The following is a 19,852-nucleotide window of genomic DNA, read 5'->3' on the forward strand; positions in this document are numbered from 1 at the left end:
GCCCTAATGATTTCCTGGAAATTTTTGCATTTAACGAAATTCGTGCGGTTTTTGAGAGCAAGTTTAGCAGTATTTGTAGCGTTGGAGTTGGCAACCCTAAACTGTCGTGGTTTAGTTGCGTGTGTGTGTTCGAAGTGACCTCGCATTGTCCGTTCTTTCCCTGTGTTTTGTTGGGTACTGTGCCTCAGTGTCAAGTCCCAGAGAGCTCAAAATTAGTAAAATTGCTGCTATAATGGCCCTGCACAAGCCAGCACAAAGTAATGAAAGAATTGCAGAGGTCGCGAGTTTTGGGCTCTGTTCTAACCAGTGATAGATCAAGCATTTTCAGGAGGATGGAGGCTTAGAGAATCCCCTTCATAAACAACGTGCTGGCTTTCCTCGTGTAGCATCCTCTGTACTCTGCAGGTCCTCCAGCGCCAAAGAAACAACAAGCAAGCAATCTTCACGTCAGCTCAAGGCTAATGTGAAGCTGACCGTACAGAAAGCAAGATCATCCATGAAGCCTTGAAATATCGCTAGTTCACGCTTTTTGTAAGAAATGCAAAGACTGGGAAACTTTTGAGTTAGATGAGGTCGCCTGTGAAGTGAGTGGGAGACGGGGAATAGTGTATCGCTTAGCAGAGAGAAACTGTATAACTCCAACCAACTGTAAGATCACTAGACTCCGTAAAGATTTAAAGGTAATTTGCCAGTGATGGTGGTGGTAATTTACTTGTGCTTCCCCTTCAGCAAACTATGAACAAGGATCGTTCTCTGGAGTCACTGGCTGATAATTTATGTAACTGATAAATGTGGTGTTGAGACACATGCAAGACGGTGCGCCCATCCATACTGCCAGATTTATCACTGGGTGGAAGGACAATATTTCTTTGCACGCTTCTCTTTTTCGGCGGTTTTCCCCCATCTCACCACCTTGTTTTTATCATGTGTGGGTTGATTTCATACTGCATGTTGTCGGAAACGTGTTTTATAATATTAAACTAACCCCGTCTGTCCCTGCATATACGCTACATAATGAAGGGGGCGAGGTGTTTTGGTGAGGGATGGGCGCCTTTTGTTGTTGCGCATGACGAAGTAGTGCCATCTAAGTACGGTATTATCTCTTTTGGTTTGGCCAGATGGATTAGCTAAAAACACATGTCCGAAAAACGCTGCATAAAATCAGCCTGCATAGGACAGAAACAAGCTGGTGAATAAGAGAAAACCGCTGAACTAGAAGAATCAATAAAATAAATATTGCCCGAGTGGAGGTCTGTGATGCTGGGCTTATCAGGGACTATTCAAGGAGCTCCCCGAAACTGAACCCTACTGAGAACCTCTGAGGTCTAGTGAAAAGGTGACGGCGCGAGGACACATCAAGCATTCCCAAATTAGCAGCAGGAATCCTTGTGTCTTGGGAGGCCCTTGGCTCTGCAACTCTCCATAATTTTGTGGGTCTGCCCAGGAGACTCAGGACAGTCTTGTGGCCAAGGGACGTCATATGCGATACTGAATGAAATGGTAAGTACCTGTTGTGGGTTTCTCTCTCTCTCTCTCTCTCTCACACACACACATGCCCTACCCTATCGCGTCAAAATTATATGCCAGTAATGAATATACCAAATTTTCTCTTATTCATGTCCTCTCAAAAATAGATAGATAAATAAATAGCTCACCATAGCGGCATTAATATAGAGGGGTTTGTTAGGTATGATCCAAGTGACTGTTTCGTGGCAGGCAGGTTGGGTGAGGGAGCCGTCGTAGGTGATGTAGCGGTCCGTGGGAGGCAGAAGGGCGCTCACCACCAGGGACGCTGCCTCTACTGACGAACCTGGGGGAGGAAGAGTTCAGGTTAGGTTTAGTTAGGTTCTGAGGGAGGGCAGAGTTGGTTTAAGTTAGGTTTTGTTAGGTTCTGAGGGAGGGCTGAGTTGGTTCAGACGCTGCAGCTATTGACGAACCTAGAGGAGCAGAGTTAGCATTGGTTAGTTTAAATTAGGTTACGTGGGGTAATGATTTGTGCGACGCTCCTTACACCGACAAGCCTAGGAGAGAGTAGTTTAGGTTGGGTTTGAATGTTGAATGGCTTTTTATTTCAGGTTAGGTTTGAATGTTGGAATCTTTGTGACTAAGATTAAGTGAAACTGGTTTGTAGCTTTTATTGTTAGGTTAGGTTAGTTAAACTGGCGAGTGGCTTCTGAGAATATTAGATGACGTTATGGGAGGTGATCTAAGGCGTTGTAGTGATCCGTGAGCGGCAATACATCCAGTGAGTGGATGGTAAGCGTCCCACGAATCAAAAGCTTTAAACCCTTCACCAAAAGGACAATATATTTCCAACTCTTGCTACTGCCACTTCATTTTATGCAGCCTGAGAGAGACCGGCAAAGCTCCCATTAACCCCCTTCAGCACAAGATAAATAAATTCGGCTGGAGGAAGGAGGAATGAAATACGAAATACGTCATTGGGATAAAGGATTGGACCCCTTCAGCCCTGTGCCGTATTGCGTATTTCAATGTTGTTATTTCCTCCGGATTTTTGTTCAGTAAGAGGTATATCAGAGGTAAAATTTTATCCTTTACTGGCCAAAATTACAAAAATGTCTCCCCTGAGATGAAAAAGAACGTGTGGAGAGTAGCAAAAATATAGCGAAAAATACGTGCTCGTTGGAATGAGTTAACAATAAAGGGTACACGTAGTCTCAGAGGGTACATACCTCCGTAAGTGATGCTGTCCAGGCCCTCCAGTAACACTCTCAGCTCGGGACTCATACGCTCACCAACCTGACAACACAAATACAGTTCCATGTGTATATTTGCGTGCGTTCGTGTGTGTGTGTGTGTGTGTGTGTGTGTGTGTGTGTGTGTGTGGCTACCGTAAGACATTTTTAACAGTGAAACTTGTAATACTCAAAGCGCTGGAGACTGATTTAACTCTTGCATTACCCGAATATTCCATTTCTGAATAACACGTTTGCCCCCTTCCCCCCAGGCATGAGTGTGATGCATTTAGGCAGACTTTAGGTTAGTTTTTCTCTCGTTTTTCTTTCCCTTGCTCTGTGGACCCTACCTCACCCCATTCTTGGATGAGAAAAGAGGTCGAGGTGATGGCGATGATGATGATGATGATGAGGAGGAGGAGGAGAAGGATGGTGATAATAACGATGATGATGATGAGGAGGAGGAGGATGGTGATAATAATAATAATGATGATGATGATGATGATGATGATGAGGAGGAGGAGGAGGAGGATGGTGATGATGATGATGATAATAATAATGATGATGATGACGATGATGATAATGATGACCACAAAACATCCAAGTCATGGCGAGGATTTAAGGAAACGATTAAATGCAGATCAGGGTGCGTCTAGGGAGCCGGAGAGAGTTATGTCCCGAAAATTAATAAGCCAATTTTACATTATTTAAAATTTGTAGTCAAAGTTTGTTTCACTGCTATAATGTTGGTAACCGTCAGAGTAAAACATCACACTATAGTTCTGTCACTTTTACTTGGCCAAGATTTTCGTCCTTGTGTAGTTTATTTCACGCAGCTCAGAGGCAGAATAACATAATGCTGTACTACGGCTCCACGTCCTTTCCACAGCACAAATTCGTGACTAGCATCATGTAGTGTTGATCTCTGTTGCAGCCCGGGATTCTTGATTGGGTGGCGGCAATTTTAGGCCAGGTTAGAGTGACAGGAGTATAGTATTAATTTTTTGTGTGTGCCAGAATAGCATTGTTTATAGTTTTTCTTGCTGTCTTCATATAATATTGTTCACCAATGGATATATATTATATATATATATATATATTTACAGCCAGGGGTCTTCTCAAAATCAGGAAAATTGTCTGGGGTAACCTAAGAGAGAGAGAGAGAGAGAGAGAGAGAGAGAGAGAGAGACAGACAGACAGACAGACAGACAGACACAGACAGAAAGACAGACAGACAGAGGGAATCCCCGGTCTTAGTGAATTAAGGACACAGTAATTTCCTAATTGCAAAGGAGGCCTCGTAACGCCTCTTCCTAAGCGAATTATTTTGTATCATTGATATACAGATGGATGTTAAAGTGTAAGGTGTAAGTGTATGATGTAAGGTGTAAGGCGTAACGAGTAAGGTGTAAGGTGTAAGATGTAAGACGTTAAGTGTAAGGTGTAAGGTGTGAGGTGTAAGGCTTAAAGCGTAAGGTGTAAGGCTTAAGGCGTAAGGTGTAAGGTGTAAGGCGTAAGGTGTAAGGCCTAAGGTGTAAGGCGTAAAGCGTAAAGTGTAAGGTGTGAGGTGTAAGGCGTAAAGCTTAAAGTGTAAGATGTAAGTGTAAGGTGTAAGGTGTAAGTTGCAGAACAAGTAGCCGAGTAAAAGGTACTACGAAGCTTACAGTGCCACATAGAATACAGCCCATATTCGGACAGTCAAGTTTGTAGGGCGTCTGACTGTTGACAAGGACGTGAGTTCGATTCCGTCTGTTGCAGGGAAGAGTTTAAGTATTTATATTCACAGTAAAACACACACACACACACACACACACACACACACACACACACAGTACCTGCACTAAATCGCTATAGCCACACACACACACACACACACACACACACACACACACACACACACACACACACACACACACACACACACACACAGTACCTGCACTAATATCGCTATGGCCACCACTCCATACACCTGCGATGAGGCCTGAGTGAAGTTCCTGTAGAGCTGAGAGTTGTAGCCATAGAGCTGTAACTGAGGGGGTACGGTTAGTGTAGTAGCAGTAGTAATAGTGGTCGTAGTAATAGTAGTAGTTGTAGTAGTAATAATAATAATAATAATAAAATAATAATAATAATAATAATAATGATGATGATGATGATGATGATGATGATGATGATGATGATGATGATGATGATGATGATGATGATAATAATAATAATAATAATAATAATAATAATAATAACAACAACAACAACAACGACAACAACAACAATAGTAATAATAATAATAATAATAATAATATGATGATGATGATGATGATGGTGATGAAGAAAAGAGGACGAGGAAGAGGAGGAGAAGAGATGCGAAGAAGAAGAAGAAAAGATGGAGGAGAAGAGTAAGGAATCTTAAAACTAGTGCCTTCTGATTTACCAGGAGTAGAACAAGGGAACAGTATAGTTAAAATTGATCCCCAACACCTCTTCCCTAGCGATTTATTTTTGGTTTTGGTTGTTAATATTCTCTTTCTACATTATGCATAGTATGGCGATGCTGAAAGGATTTATGTAACACAGAAGAGAACAGGAAGGTGTAAAACAAAATAAATTGCCTAGGAAAAGGTGTTAGGGAGCTTCCTCAACCGATGAGAAGCATGACAAAATTATGGATTTGAATAAACTTTAGCTGCATCGCTTGAAGGATTGGTTTGGTCTTCTATGCTATGTTCACTTCAACTAGGCGTAAAATTAGAATCTCTATCCTGACTGCTGAGCTATAAGAAGAGATTTTAGCACTAGACTACGATGCTAGTCACGAGGAAGTGGTGTCTAAAGAATGCAGAACCTCAGTATTATTTCCTTTCAATTATAACAGGAAATAAGTTACAAAAGGACGAAAATCTTGCCATTCATTTTACCTAAGCTGATTTTTTTGTCCTTTTACAGCTTATTTCCCTTAGTTCAGAGGCAGTATACGACAATAGAACATCTCAACATCCTGTCACTACAATTTCCTCGTGACCATATCTTGTTACAGCACAACATTAAAGATTCTAGATAGATAAATGTGTGTTCAGTTAAAGAAAGGGAGGCGTTTGGTGGCAGATGATAACAGAATTGGACGCAGATAAATGGGTGCTATTAAAGAATGAGAGGCGTTTGGTGGTAATTGAATAACAGAATTGGACGCAGATAAATGGGTGCTGTTAGAGAAAGAGAGGCGTTTGGGGGTAAATAATAACACAACTGAACCCAGCCTACCTCCCCTGGGAACGCCCTGTTATCCAGCGTATGCTCCGAGCCCACGTCGTTGCTGTGGCCGAAGTGTAGCCTGGCGTGGGTGAGGGTGTAGGTGTAGCTGAGGGGCCCGCCGGTGATGTTGACGAGGGGGGAGGAGTGTGACGCCTTCCACTCTACGCTGTGGCCAGTGTTGGACAGCACACCACCCACCTGAGCTACGGAGACGCATTATCACTGCCCGAAACACAAACTATACTCCTTTCACCTCAACTTGGCCCTGAGTTCCCTTCTTTTGCTGTAAATCTTTCACCTTAACTTGGCCCAGATTTTCCTTTTTTTGCAGTTTACTTCACATAGCTCAGTGGAAAAAAAAAAAAAAGCTACAAGGCTCTACATTCTTTCCATGGCACTTCTTCGTGACTAGCTTCATATTCGTGTTGATGTTTTGTTGCAACCCAGCATTTGAATAGAGAGATGTCAAATTTAGGCCAAGTTAAAATGAACAGAGTATAGTTTTGACACTATTTGACATGATTCCTGTTATTCTTGTTATTACTTTTTGCTGTCGTTTTATTTTCGTTTTATTTTGGGTTAAATTTTCGTGAGGTTTGGGTAATAAATGAGTATGACCGGCACTGCGTGTACTAATATATGCCTGACTCTCCACGTTCGCTACCAGGTGAATGAAGAATAAAAATGTTGATGGGTGATCGTTTAGGCTCCTTTCTGTATCATAAATTATAAAAAACTAATTCACCTCGGCCTCGTCGAGTGGAAATGGCATGAGCTTTGAGTCATGAAGGAGTTTGGCCTGGTCTGTGTTGAAGGTTAAGTTTATACTCCTTTCCCACTAACTTGGCCCAGATTTTCGTTTTCTTGCAGCTTATTTCACGCAACTCAATAGCAAAAATGGGCAGTCCTGCTACTTTTTATTCCTTGCATATCACTACTTCGTGACTAACAACAACTCTCGTGTTAATTCATTATTACATCTCGACACTGAAGATGGAAAAATGGCAGTCTTAGGCCAAGTTAAAGTAAAGAGTGTTGTTAGGTGGATGAAAATGGCTTGTGGTTTGGGTCACTGAGAAGTTTAGCTGGGTGTCTGTTGATGGTTGATTATTTACGTTCACTACTAGGTGGATTAGCGACAGAAATGTTGATGGGTGACTGGCTATTATGGCTGATAGGTGTCTGAACTATAAATATATAATTCACAGTGGAATTATCGAGTAAAAATTGCTTGATGTTTGGGTGAGAGAGTAGTTTAGCAGGGTGTGTGTTGATGGGTGACTGTCTATGTTTGGTCTTACGTGGATAAATGATAAAATCTTGATGGGTGACTGGCTATTATGGGTGATAGGTGTCTGAACTATAAATATATAATTCACCGTGGCCTTGTCCAGAGCGAATGGCGTGAGGTTTGGATCGTAGAGAAGCTTAGCGGGGTCTATGTTGATGGGCGACTGTCTCCTGCCATCGCGACACATGCCCCACGCCGGGTTGATGACGCCCCAGAACTGAGGACCCGAGATACCATCATAGGTCCACCACTGACCCCAGTCCACCGCCGGGGGGTCCTCACTGCCTGGAGGGGCGGGAGAGAGATGTGGTTAGATAAGGGGAGATAAGGAAAGAAAAAGATGGAAATATAGCCAGATAGACAGATATGTTGATAGATAGATAGGTTAGACAGATTGATTGATTAAATAAGGACAGACGTACAGACAGACAGATAGATAGATAGACAGAAATAGACAGGCGAAGATTGATACAGACAGACAGACAAATATTATATCAAGGTCCACCATTGACCCTAGTTCACTGCGGGAGACCCCTTGTTGCCTGTGAGGGGAGAGAGAGTTAGATAAAGATTGAGAGAGAGAGAGAGAGAGAGAGAGAGGTGTTGTACATAACTTCATTTTATCTGTAATTCTTTCCATTCAATTTCTACATAACTGTACCCATTTTATATTAACTTGGCCAAAAAAATGCCCTCTCTCCATACTGAATGCTGATTTGTAGCAATAGATTGGCACAGGAGAATGATGCTAGTCACGAAGAAGTGCTTTGAAAAGGATCTAAATCCACAGTACTGTCTTTGTATGTCAATGATAGTAAAATAAGCTCCAAAAGGTGGAAAATCTGGGCCAGGTTAAGGTGAAAAGAGTGTAACATTACATTTCATAAAACTTTAATCTTTTGTTAGGACTCTGTATGTAAAATGTAGCAGTTTTAGGCCAAGTTAGATTTACGAGGGTATATTATCATTTGGCTTCCTATCTTGTTTTTGTTTGTTTCTTGGAGGGAACAGTTCTGCAGACTTATGGCCTTTGGTTCCTTTTTTCCCTGCATAAATGAAAAAATAATGCATTAAAGTCGTCCACACAGAAGGTCGAAACATGGTAGTCGGCGCTTCTCTTAAAGTTCCCCCCAAACCCTGATCCCCACTGCATTCATCAGTAATGCAATCATCCTGGCCTATGCTATACTCCTTTCCTTTTGTTCTGGCCTAGATATTCGCCCTTGTGCAGCCTATTTCACGTAGCTCAGTGGCAGAAAAACAGTGCTAAATATCTACATCGTTTCCATAGCACTTCTTTGTTACCAGCACCATAGTCCAGTGCTTATCTATTGGTACGGCTCAGTATGCAACATGGGGAGAGAGCAATTTTAGGCCAAGTTAGAGTGAAAAGAGTATACCGACATGCAAACTTTTGGAATATGTGAACTAGGTGTGTAGAAAAATATAAGTATTGATTAGTCTTTTGAAGAATGAGGGACTGAATAGGAGAGTGTATGTGATTGAGGTGGATGGGGGGAGGAGGAGATGGAGACAGGATGAGATGGAAGGATGGGGTGGAGAGGTATGTGGCAGAGAGGGCAGCCAGATGGCGAAGGACAGGGTGACATGGAGGCGATCCGTTTGTGACCACTGCTTACGGGATGAAGGAGTTTGGCGATAGATACCGGTTGATAGATAAAGAGATTAATAAACATAGATAGATAGACAGAGAGAGAGACAAACATATAGGCGATAGATAGACAGAAAGACAAACAAACATAGAGATAGACAGACAAACGAACAAACATAGGTAGATAGACAGACAGATAGACAGACAGACAGAAAAATGGCATTACAGATATTCCACAATACCCACAGTCATGTCATAAAAACACCACCAATAATACCACCACACCAGTCCTAAACGAAACAGCCCTAGTATGCAACCACAAGGCACGATGGTGATGCGTGTCCAAGCAGTGACATGGGAAGGTGTGGGAGGTGCGAAAATTGCTTTGCCTCAGGGAACGGAGTATGAAGCCTATATCAGGAGACGGACAAAATAAAATAATGGTTTGGGGTGAATCATAGTAATAGTGGTAGTAGCAGTAGTAGTAGTGGTAGTAGTAGTAGTAGTAGTAGTAGTAGGAGAAATAATAGTATTTATATTATTGTTACTTTGCATATCATGTGTTTCCTCTCTCTCTCTCTCTCTCTCTCTCTCTCTCTCTCTCTCTTTTAATTCCTCGCCCCCTGCCACCCATGCTCCCTGCCCACAACGTCAAATTGGCTATAAAACAACAGCACACTTGCTGTAATTCCACGCAGGAGTTAAATTAAGGTGCTAGATTACTGTGTGTGTGTGTGTGTGTGTGTGTGTGTGTGTGTGTGTGTGTGTTTGTTTGTTTGTGTTTGTATGTGTATGTGCTTGTTTGTTTGTTTGTGTGTGTGTGTGTGTGTGTTTATCTGTGTGTGTGTTTGTGTATGTGTGTGTGTGTGTGTGTGTGTGTGTGTGTGTGTGTGTGTGTGAGAGAGAGAGAGAGAGAGAGAGGTATACAGTCAGTATAACACACAGTTTCAGTTAGTGATATTACAAGCCATCCCATTACTCCTCTCCAACACTCCTATTCATTTTTCCTTATGTTTGGAACTCTCTCTCTCTCTCTCTCTCTCTCACACACACACACACACACACACACACACACACACACACACACACACACACACACACATACTTGGTTTATTCTTACCTCCGCCAGCGAAGTTAGAGGAGGTTATGTATTTACCTGTGTTTGTCTGTTTGATTGTCCACACGATATCTCCAAAAGTTCTCAGTGAATTTCAATGAAATTTTGTGGAAGTGTGGGCCATGGGCCAAGAAAGAATTGATTAACTTTTTAGGCGGGTATGGATCCGGATCCGGATCCTGTGTATCCAGCACAGTATCTTTAAAAGGTCTCAATGAATTTTAATAACAGTTTGTGGAAGAGTGGGCCATGGGCCAAGGACCAGTTGATTAAATTTGGGGGAGGATGTGGATCCTATGTATTCCACACAATATCTCCAAGGATCTGGATCCCGATCCTTTTTAATGGCAATGGCATTGGCGATGGTATGCGTTCTCTGAGTGTTTTCTAATCCATCCTGTTACTACCGTAGGTTTCCACACTATATTGGAGAGCTAGTCTGTTTCCTCAGTCCCATGTCTTCTGTGCTTTTTAATCCAAATACTTTTTGAAATTCTGTGCCATTCCTTCATCGCCTCACCAATTTGTTTCAAACCTGGCACGGCCATTTCCTTGGCCAGTATCCTTTGACAGCATTTTATATATGTGCCTGTATTTATTCATTTATCTGAACCTTTTCAAGAATTATACATTGCAAAAGTCAAACAACACAGGCACACAGAGTTTGGGTTCCTGTGTTCTTGTATGTTCATTGATCACCATAGCAATTAGCGCAGAAGTATTCCGTGTTATGTACTTTTGTGGGGGCCATCAGCCATTGCCAAGTCAGGGTTGGCAAGCCTTATCCTTTCTGTTGTTTCCTTAAACCGTCTGGTCCTGGTGCTAGGCGGTGGCAACCATCATCCGCTCACTTGATGTAGTGCTGCCTACGTCTTCCTTCATTTTTATCACTCTTATTCTGTGTCTGCCATCCTGTCTTCCTGTTCCCCCCATGCTTCCTGTCATCTTTTTTTTTCTTCCTCTTCTTTTCACCTCAGGTGGCTCTGCACTGGGTCATAAGCCTTATTGTTTCTTGTAACTCATTGAACCATTTACAACGCTGGGTGGTGACCATATAACTAATAACAGGGTGATGTGGAGCCTGCTGTGGTACCCCTGCAAACTGGATGGAGATACAAATGCGGTGTCCAGTCAGAAACCAAACCTCTACACTCTTCCCCGCGCTTTGTTGTGGCGAGGCGCTGTCTGCTGCGAGGAGACATTGGCTTACTGCACGGGACGGCCCTGCAGGGGTGGTTGCCTGTCTGCAGGTTCTGCTCGGCCTGACAGACCAGGTGTACTCATACAGCAACAACAACCTTCTCGTTCTGCATCGTTGGATTCCTGTTTCCTCCTTCATATTTTCTCTGAAGCTTCTTTTGCAGAATGGGCTAGAATGGTTACGGCGTTAATCCAGCCTCAGAGGGTAATAGATGGCCTTTATTATTACACACACTATTATTCCTTACTTACGTCAATAAAATCGTCTGGCTGCAGCTGATGTAATATATTAGAGTTGTTCTGTGCATGAGGGAGTGATAATTGAGTATGTTAACACTCTCAGGCGCTTGTATTGACTCACCGCTGAATAAATTATCCAGTGTGAGTTGTAGAAAGGAGAGAGAGAGAGAGAGAGAGAGAGAGAGAGAGAGAGAGGGAGGGAGGGAGTGAGAGAGTTGTTCCTTCCATATGAGGCGTAGAGATAAGAATAAACACTCTCAGGCTTCTGTGACCAGTGATCGTATTCCTAAACCTTAAATAGCAAAGTGGAATACAGACCGAGGATGAGATGGAGGGAGGGATGGAGTGGGGAGGTATATGAGAGAGGAGGGGGTTATGACCTGGGGGAAGGGCAGCGAAATGGCGGGGAACATGGCGACATGGAGGTGATTTGTTTGTGGCCACCCCTTACACATAAATAGATAGAATACAAGCCCATTTTTTGTAGTAACTGTCGCAGCACCTGTGGTTATTAGCACTGGTTACCCTGCATCCCACATTACTGAGTGCGGTCAGCAACCATATAGCAAAGGTAAACATACCCCATCCCACGCACTGGCTTTACATGTTAGGGTAAAAAATAGGGACCTTGTATTCCACTTCACTCTTCAGTCAGCAGAGAAATTATCAATATGCCGGGAATCGAACCCGGGACTCTCAGGTGAGAGCCAGGCAGCATACCACTACACCACGACCAGGTAAAAGTTAACTCACGTTGTCACAATCTTGTAACCAACGTCCCTCCGCCCCCACTGTGGGCATGAAGAGGATGAGTTAACCCCCTGGTACTCGGGCAAGTAGATGCGTTTAATCTATCCCAAACACTTACGGCAAGTCAGAATGAAGAGAGATTAAAAGCATCTACTTGCCCGAGTACCAGGGGGTTAACTCATCCTCTTCATGCCCACAGTGGGGGCGGAGGGACGTTGGTTACAAGATTGTGACAACGTGAGTTAACTTTTACCTGGTCGTGGTGTAGTGGTATGCTGCCTGGCTCTCACCTGAGAGTCCCGGGTTCGATTCCCGGCATATTGGTAATTTCTCTGATGATTTTTCCTGTGAAAAAAATACAGGTTCTCTCTTCACTCTTCAGTGTTTGAGCCAACGACCACAAGTCTTCGCTAAATTGGAGTTAGTTTGATATTACTAGATTTGCCGGTCATGAGATGTTTACGTTTATTATGGACTTAAGTACACAAGGTGGAGGACCTGCACGAAAAATCTTATCCAAAACGAAGAGAACAAGGAGGATCGGAATCCGGATATAACAGTACTGACGTGTGTATGCAGTATATTGCATTTAAAAGGTTGAAGGTCACAGGCGGTGGGGAAGACAGGATAAGGAAGACGGTTGCAAAACAATCCAGTGTATTTTATATTGAAATGGCTAGCCGGAGAGAAAAAAAAATGAGGACGTATAGTTAGACGGGTGCTGCGTGCCTGCCATGATAAGGCGGGAAGTCTAGCAGTGTTCAGGGGAACCATGGCCACGGCGGCAGCGATAAAAGACAAGGATAAAGATGGAACATTGAGGCGAAGGCAGGGAAGTCTTAAAAAGTTCTTGAGAGGGTGAGGGCTGATGAGACAAAAAAAACAAAAAAAAACAAAACGAGGAAGTACTCAGAGAGCGTATACCTCCTCCAATGCCATTGCCATTAAAATGGATCAGGATTCGTGGATATAGGATCCGGATCCGCCCCCAAATTTAATCCATTCATTCTGGGTCCATGGCCCACCTTTCCACAAAATTTCATTGAAAGTCATTGAGAACTTTTGGAGATATTGTGCGGGATACTCCGGATCCGGATCCGCCCCAAAATTTAATCACACTTCCTTGGCCCATGGCCCACACTTCCACAAAATTCCATTAAAATCTGTTCATAACTTTTTGAGTAAAGTTGCTAACAGACAGACAGACAAACAAAAACAAACAAACAAACGCCAGCAAAAACATAACCTCCTTGGCGGATGTAAAAATCTTCTACTCCAATCGGTTTGGAAGAGTTGTGCAGGATATACAGTATAGTGATTCCCCCCCCCACACACACACATATAGGCCTACATGAAATTGTGCTCAATATATGGACAATATCTTAATTTTGAAATAAAGTTAATTATTGAATAATTATTTCAACTGATTACTTAACAATGAGTTAATCGTGAAATAACAGGTCCTCATGTCCACTCCGAGGCGGCTGGACTGGAGAGGCTGGGGTGGGTCTGTGAGAGGCTCAGGCCTTGTTTCTTAATAGGCCTATCGGTGTTTGGAGGGCGCGTCTTAAATCCGAAGTGATACCTTGTTCTTACATTCGGGCCAATGTAATATTACATTGCCAGAGTAATGCGTAATATGCAGGTGATTTGTTTGGTACTATTCATAGTTAGGAGGAAGTGTATATGAAAGTGTGTCTGATTACCCTCCATGTTACTGAAACAACGAACAGGCACAACGAGGAAATATAGTTAGGATTGATATCTCCAGCTCCTATGACTCATTCCCAGCTGAGTCTAATTATCCGGCATTAGCCAGAATAGACCTATAGAGTTGTCCCCAGCATCAGCGGGTAAACAACAGGTAAAATGAAACTACTAGAAATACACCTGGCTTTTACTCACTACACCTGGCTTTTGCTAATACACCTGGCTTTACTGATACACCTGGCTTTACTAATACACCTAGCTTTTACTAATACATCTGGCTTTTACTAATACACCTGGCTTTTACCAATACACCTGGCTTTTACTAATACACCTGGCTTTTACCAATACACCTGGCTTTTACCAATACACCTGGCTTTTACTAATACACCTGGCTTTTACTAATACGCCTGGCTTTTACTAATACACCTGGCTTTTGCTTATACACCTGGCTTTTAGTAATACACTTGGCTTTTACTAATACACCTGGCTTTTACTGATACACCTGGCTTTTGTTTATACACCTGACTTTTACTAATACACCTGGCTTTTACTCAGTACAATATTTTAAGTGGTACAAATAATTCCGGTGCAAATTAAAAGCATCATTAATTACACTGGACACGTGAGGGTATTGCGGCTTCCTCCACCAAACATCGAGAGTATCACCATTTCTCTCTCTCTCTCTCTCTCTCTCTCTCTCTCTCTCTCTCTCTCTCTCTACACACACACACACACACACACACACACACACACACACACTGATTGCAGAGTGAAGTCAGAAATATACAGAAAGTTCAGACATACTCCAGGTTCATCTGAAATGTGAACATAGTAGGCTTAAATTGCCCTTCTGCTGTTCACCATCCTCCATTCAGGGGATGGGGAGGGAGTTGAGGGACGTTTGTATAACCAGGCAATGGAGCCGCCCAGTTATATCAGTGCCACCACGTGAAGGCCTCCCTCTCCACTACCAATTTCCACATAACAGGATATAATCAGCAAGAAGACGAATAGCCAAAGGTCTGACATGGACCCGTAGTCTTGTCGGTCAGGGAAGCTCCGTAACACCTCTTCCTTGGCGATCTGTCTTGGATTATGCAGGGCGATATTAAAATTATTTATGCAACACAAAAGACAACTGTAACGTATAATAAGCAAAATAAATCGCTCAGGAAGAGGTGTTAGGGAGCTTGCTTAATCGACGAGAATGCGATCCGTGTTACATTATCACAAGATTAGTGGAAAATTATCGCGAAAATCCGGGGGCTTCTCCGTCATAGGAAAATCTTGAGGGTAGAAGTATGGGTCAGCCCTCTCCTTTTTTTAAAATAATTTCTGAATCAAGTGATCATGATAAAAGTGACTGGCCTTTCTGGAGCGTTACTGAATAAACCCTGTAATGTGGGATGCAGGCTAATTACCTCTAGTACGGGTGTTCCGTTGGTGGTGAGTGGTGCAGCCATTATTGTTCACTCGCTCGATGTACAGCTGCCTACTTGTTCCTCCACACTATCATTCTTTTTCTGTTTCTCCCGTCTCTCCTGTCTCTTTTATTACCCTTCTTTCCACTTCCGATGACTCTGCACTGAATGTCAAGCCTAATGCTTTCGTGTAACGCAGGAAACCATTTATGTTGCTGGGTGGTAATCGTGGCCAGAAAAACGAAGTAATGTGGAGCCTACTGTGGTGCCCCTGTCAACTGGGTGGGGACGCAGATGCGGCGACCATCCAGGAACTAGTTCTCCACTCTTTTCCCCACGCCTCGCAATGGCCAGGCGTTGTTTGCCGCAAGGGAACATTGGTTTACTGCACGGGACGGCCCTGCAGGGGCGATTGTTTGCCTGCAGTTGATGAGTCTGCTCGGCCAGACAGACCATGGTTGCTCAACAAATACAACAGTTTTCCATACTCTGCACACTGTAATGTGCGAGGCAGGCGAATTACATAATAATTACAAGCGTTGTTTTAAATTAATGACCTTCACTAATTGAGGCCCGGTTTACACCTGTGTGCACTCATTTATGAAAATATAATCGACTTCTGAGCCTTGTTTACATTTTCATCTCACCTGCATCATTTCACCTCACTTGCATCTTTTCATCTCACCTGCATCTTTTCATCTCACCTGCATCTTTTCATCTCACCTGCAGCTTTTCATCTCACCTGCAGCTTTTCATCTCACCTGCAGCTTTTCATCTCACCTGCAGCTTTTCATCTCACCTGCATTTTTTCTTTTCGTCTCACCTGCATATTCTCGTCTCACTTGCATCTTCTTCTGTCAATTCCATTGCCTCGTTTTCTCATAAATTTAATCTCTTTTACTCCTGTCTGACTCACAACTCCCTTGCACAACTCAGCCCTCGAGCACTATCGTTTAACTCTTATTTTCTCTTCTCGTTTTGTGTTATGTTGGAGAGGGGCGCCTTCACGTGGTGGCACCGATATAACTGGGCGGCTTAACTGCCAGGCTACACAAACGTCCCTTAGCTATATCCCTATCCCCTGAAGGAAGGATGGTGGACTGTAGGATAAGGTCAACTTGAGCCTGCAGTCCACCGGGTTCACATTTCAGATGAACGTGAGGATACAACAGCAACAACAACAATAACAATAACAAAACAACAGCAACAACAACATATGCTTTCTCCCTGTATCAAGACAGATTTTCTTAGTCCTACAGCCATTACCACTATCATTGCCGCCACCATCACCACCACTGTCACCACCACGACCACCATCACCACACCATTATCACCACCTCCACCATCACCACTGTCACCACCACCACTATCGCCACCACCACCACCACCACAATAATCACCACTACTAATATACTATCATTAACTTGTCACAGATTTTCGTACTTTTGCAGTTCATTTCACGTATCTCAGTGGCGGAAAAAGACGGTCCTTCGCCTCAACATCCTTATTTCAAAAGCAAAATAATATACTACTACGGCTCTACATCCTTTCCAAAGCACTTCTTCGTGACTAGCACCATATTCGAGTTTTCGTTTATTCTTACAACTCGGCTTTTAATAAGGAAAGATGGTAAATTTAGATCAAGTTAGAGAGAAAAGAGCATGGCAGAAACTGAGAAGGGCAAGAGGTGAAAATTAATGTAACACACACACATACACACACACACACACACACACACACACACACACACACACACACACACACACACACCTTCCTTTAAAAAAACTGCTTACTAGATTACAAAGATGCTTACTCATTAAAAAAAAAAACAAAAAAACAAACAAGCTTACTCATTCACATACAAGTTAACTCATTTACAAACAAGCTTACTCACAAACAAGTTTACTTCCAAACAAGCTTACTCACAAACAAGCTTACTCACTTCCAAACCAGCTTATTCACATCCAAATAAGCTTACTCACAAACAAGCTTACTCACTTCCAAACAAGCTTACTGTTTCACAAACAAGTTAATTCATTTACAAACAAGTTTACTCACTTACAAACAAGCTTACCCACTTCCAAACAAGCTTACTCTTTTCCAGACAAGCTGACTCATTTACAGTCACACTCATTTACAAACTCCTATAAACAGGCACATTCATCTTACCACCTTGCCCATGCACCCACACCGGTACAAATCAACAACACGTTTTCCACTCATCCATTAGGGCAGCGACATTTCATTAAGCGGCACGGCTGGTATCATTACTAAGGCGCCCCGGAAGCACACATCACCTTTACACAGTAGTCCTTTCACCGTAACTTGGCTCAGAATTTTGTCTTTTTGCAGCTTAATCCACGCACGGTAGCTCGTTGATAAAGGTACATACTGTGGCTCCACCTCCTTCCCATGGCACTTCTTCGTGACTAGCATCGCATACCTGGTGTTGATCTGTTGTTACTAGTTAGGCTTTAAGATGTAGGTCATTGGCGGAGTTAGACAGTACTGTGGCTCTAAATCTTCCCACAGCACTTCTTCGTGACTAGCATAGTTTTCCAGTACTGATGTAATTGGTAGAGTCAGACAGTGGCTACTATGACTACATCCTTCCCATCGCACTTCTTCGTGACTAGCATCGTGAAAGAATATAGGCAGTGGGAATTAGTGGACACTGTTCTTCGTTCACCTTAGCTTGTCGGAGATACTCGTCCTTCTTCGTCTTATTTCTCTCAGCTCCATGGCAGGAAAAGACAATGTTACGGCTCTACATCCTTCCCATAGCACTTCCTCTTGACTAGCATCATAGTGTGGTGTCAGTTTTAGACAGTTCAGTATCATAATAAGAAATACTGCGTCTCTAAATTCATTCCTTTGCACTTCTTCATGACTAGCAATCATATTTTAGTATTTATCCCTAATATCCCAGTGACATACAATACTACGGCTCTACTTTTTCCATAGCACTTCTTCATGACTAGCACGATATTCCAGTGTTAATCTAAAGAAAATATCATGATTGGAGAATACCATGGCTCTGCATCTTGTCCATGGCACTTCTTCGTGACTAGCACCATATTTCAGCATCAGTTTTCCACGGGGATGCTAAAAATTACGCAAATAAAGACGCCCTCGCAGTGAAGGGGTTCGTGAAGGCTCCATCCTACCCCTCCATTCCAATTAATCCATCCTTATCCATCCATCCATCCTTAGCTGAGTAAAATCGACTGGAAATTGAAGGATAGAAGAGAAGGATAGGAAAATATATGTGGTATGCTTGAAGACTTGAGCAGTAATGTATTGTAAACATAGGAGGCACAGCATATTCTCTGTCTGTCTGTCTGTCTCTCTCTCTCTCTCTCAGTATCTATCTAACTGTGTATCTGTCTGTCCGTTTGTCTCAGTTTACCTGTCTGTCTGCTGCCCAGTCTATTGTCCGTGTCTGTCTGTTTGTCTGCCTTTTATCTATCCCTCTATAATAACTCCATATCTATTGTAATTTCAGTGCACTTTGACTTGATAAACTTATACTCAGCAGTGATAGGCGTTTTAGATGAGCCATTCCCACAGTTTGAGCCACGTTTGGACCCTGCATAGTTAACAGATCCCTACGATATCAGTACTGTAACAGACCCATATGATATCAGTACTGTAACAGACCCATATGATATCAGTACTGTAACAGACCCTTACGATATCAGTACTGTAACAGACCCATATGATATCAGTATTGTAACACCCATACGATATCAGTATTGTAACAGACCCATATGATATCAGTACTGTAACAGACCCATATGATATCAGTATTGTAACACCCATACGATATCAGTATTGTAACACCCGTACGATATCAGTATTGTAACACCCGTACGATATCAGTATTGTAACACCCATACGATATCAGTATTGTAACACCCCTACGATATCAGTATTGTAACACCCCTACGATATCAGTATTGTAACACCCCTACGATATCAGTATTGTAACACCCCTACGATATCAGTATTGTAACAGACCCTTACGATATCAGTATTGTAACACCCCTACGATATCAGTATTGTAACACCCCTACGATATCAGTATTGTAACACCCGTACGATATCAGTATTGTAACACCCCTACGATAATACCAGTGGTTCGTATATAATAATAGTTTATGTCAATTCATGGTCCGACAGCAACAGTTCCTGTGACCAAAGTGTAATTACAGTCACTTGATATTGGATCTCATTAATTTGTGATTGCTTAAGTAAATGACTCCAAGTAATTATAAGTGTGGGCAGGAAACAGCAAGTTAATATAGGCTTGTAGCTTGTCATTATGATACACTACGCCATAGCTATATATATAATATATATATATATATATATATATATATATATATATATATATATATATATATATATATATATATATATATATATATATATATACACTGTGCTTGTAGCTATACATAATTACATAAAAAAAAACTGAGTCTGTATCTAATCTGTCTGTTTCATAATGACTGCCCATACAAATTCTCCACCTGTATAAAATAGAAATAGGTCACTGGATTGAGGTGG

The 19,852-nt window shown here is 42.4% G+C and overlaps 1 protein-coding gene across 1 annotated transcript in view; it reads right to left on the reverse strand.

The window, feature by feature from the left end:
- The window catches only part of LOC145408525 (carbonic anhydrase-related protein 10-like), a 57,883-nt gene that overhangs the window by 21,497 nt on the left and 16,534 nt on the right, over positions 1 to 19,852 (reverse strand). The window contains exons 2-6 of the mRNA XM_080279256.1: positions 7,322 to 7,518; positions 5,952 to 6,140; positions 4,630 to 4,725; positions 2,694 to 2,760; positions 1,656 to 1,810 (exon numbers count right to left, since the gene is read on the reverse strand). Of these exons, the coding sequence (XP_080135382.1) occupies positions 1,656 to 1,810; positions 2,694 to 2,760; positions 4,630 to 4,725; positions 5,952 to 6,140; positions 7,322 to 7,518 (704 nt within the window). The remainder of the gene's footprint in view (positions 1 to 1,655; positions 1,811 to 2,693; positions 2,761 to 4,629; positions 4,726 to 5,951; positions 6,141 to 7,321; positions 7,519 to 19,852) is intronic.

This window comes from Coenobita brevimanus, chromosome 77 (assembly GCF_032717465.1).
Source record: "Coenobita brevimanus isolate Jiangsu-jjx chromosome 77, ASM3271746v2, whole genome shotgun sequence".
NCBI lineage: Eukaryota > Metazoa > Arthropoda > Malacostraca > Decapoda > Coenobitidae > Coenobita > Coenobita brevimanus.